Source organism: Sphaeroforma arctica (assembly GCF_001186125.1).
Source record: "Sphaeroforma arctica JP610 unplaced genomic scaffold supercont1.388, whole genome shotgun sequence".
Lineage (NCBI taxonomy): Eukaryota > Ichthyosporea > Ichthyophonida > Sphaeroforma > Sphaeroforma arctica.
In genome coordinates this window covers 6,548-7,825 of record NW_014040170.1, presented here as the reverse complement: position 1 = coordinate 7,825, position 1,278 = coordinate 6,548, and the positions used below count along the sequence as shown (strand labels likewise).

At 39.5% G+C, this 1,278-nt stretch overlaps 1 protein-coding gene across 1 annotated transcript; it reads right to left on the bottom strand.

The window, feature by feature from the left end:
• Positions 1 to 254: 254 nt before the first annotated feature.
• SARC_05820 (hypothetical protein) lies at positions 255 to 521 on the bottom strand (the record flags this gene model as incomplete). The annotated part of the gene is made up of 1 exon (XM_014300301.1): positions 255 to 521. One exon carries the CDS (start codon positions 519 to 521, stop codon positions 255 to 257), a length of 267 nt encoding a protein of 88 aa, XP_014155776.1.
• Positions 522 to 1,278: the final 757 nt, after the last annotated feature.

Sequence of the window (1,278 nt, the reverse complement as noted above, 5' to 3'; positions counted from 1 at the left end):
TTGCAGTTTGTTTATTTTGCTTTTTCTAAATAAAAATAACAACCAACCAAGTATGATGCTTTGATGCCCATATTCATGACCCTCTCTCTCACTGTATAGAAGAGATAAAACAATATGCCTGATCGGACTATGTATTGTCCGAAGGACACATATTTTATTGATTTATATAGCCTTCAAGCATACTAGTCATAGATAGTGCTTTCTAATTTTATTAGAATGAAGAAATAGATGTAATATGCAACAATACTACATATTTACTTGTCCTCTCTGTAGTAGTAGGATGTCGCGCTGTGTGACGACCCACTCCCCAGGGCCCAGCATAAATATTTTTTTGTAACAGATTGTTCACTGGCAATCGTATTCTGTGGGCATAGCAATGATATATCGGTATCCTTGCCTTCCCCATGATGAGATTGCTTTCGGCTTTCGAGGGCTTTTAGAAACCCAGAGTCCAGCATTTTAGCTGGAGCAGCAAAGTAGTCGAGCCTCTTCTCGTTAGAGCTTTGTCCGTATTCATCCATTATAGCCTTCACTTAGAATTGATGGTTTGGGCATGAATGTACAACACCACTTTTGTGAGTACACAACAACAAAAGATAAATATGCGCAAGATAAATAAGAGTTGGTTTGGGAGCAAAATCATGTGGATAATAGCAGACCGTACTTCGAGAAATTGTATATGGACAATATCCATATCCGCTATGCAATCGACACATACACGAAAAAGCCGAGATAGCTAGACAAATTTCTAGAAAGCAGCTTGATTGTTGGAACCATGCTTCTAGCTATCTTAGTTCAACCGAAATCGACAGCGCCAATACATCAGAACCTGAAAAATGACCGTTGCATTGGCAACGTCGATTGCGATTTAGATCTAGGCTTGTTCCTCTAATTTATTCTGGATAGTAATATGCCAGCACTACTATGCAATTCACTCACACGCGCATTCTGGATAGTACATCAACACGACGAATTAGTCCCATCGAGTCTAAGTCAATCTATGTTTATACTTATCCTCATTCTCGTGTCTGGAATATAAGTTAATATAAACAATTCGACCCATAAATACTGCTTGTGACCCTGCGTCAGACGTATGCTTCTTCTTGCTCTCATATTAAAGCCCCAAGCACTTGCGACCGCATATCGAAATAAAACCGTATTGCTCAGACCGATGTCCCGGTGGTTTTCCCTGCTTATGCTGGATGCGCAGAAACAGCCAAGCAGACCCATCTTTATATGCAGTCGAATACATATAGCATGACTGAAAATTATAAATAT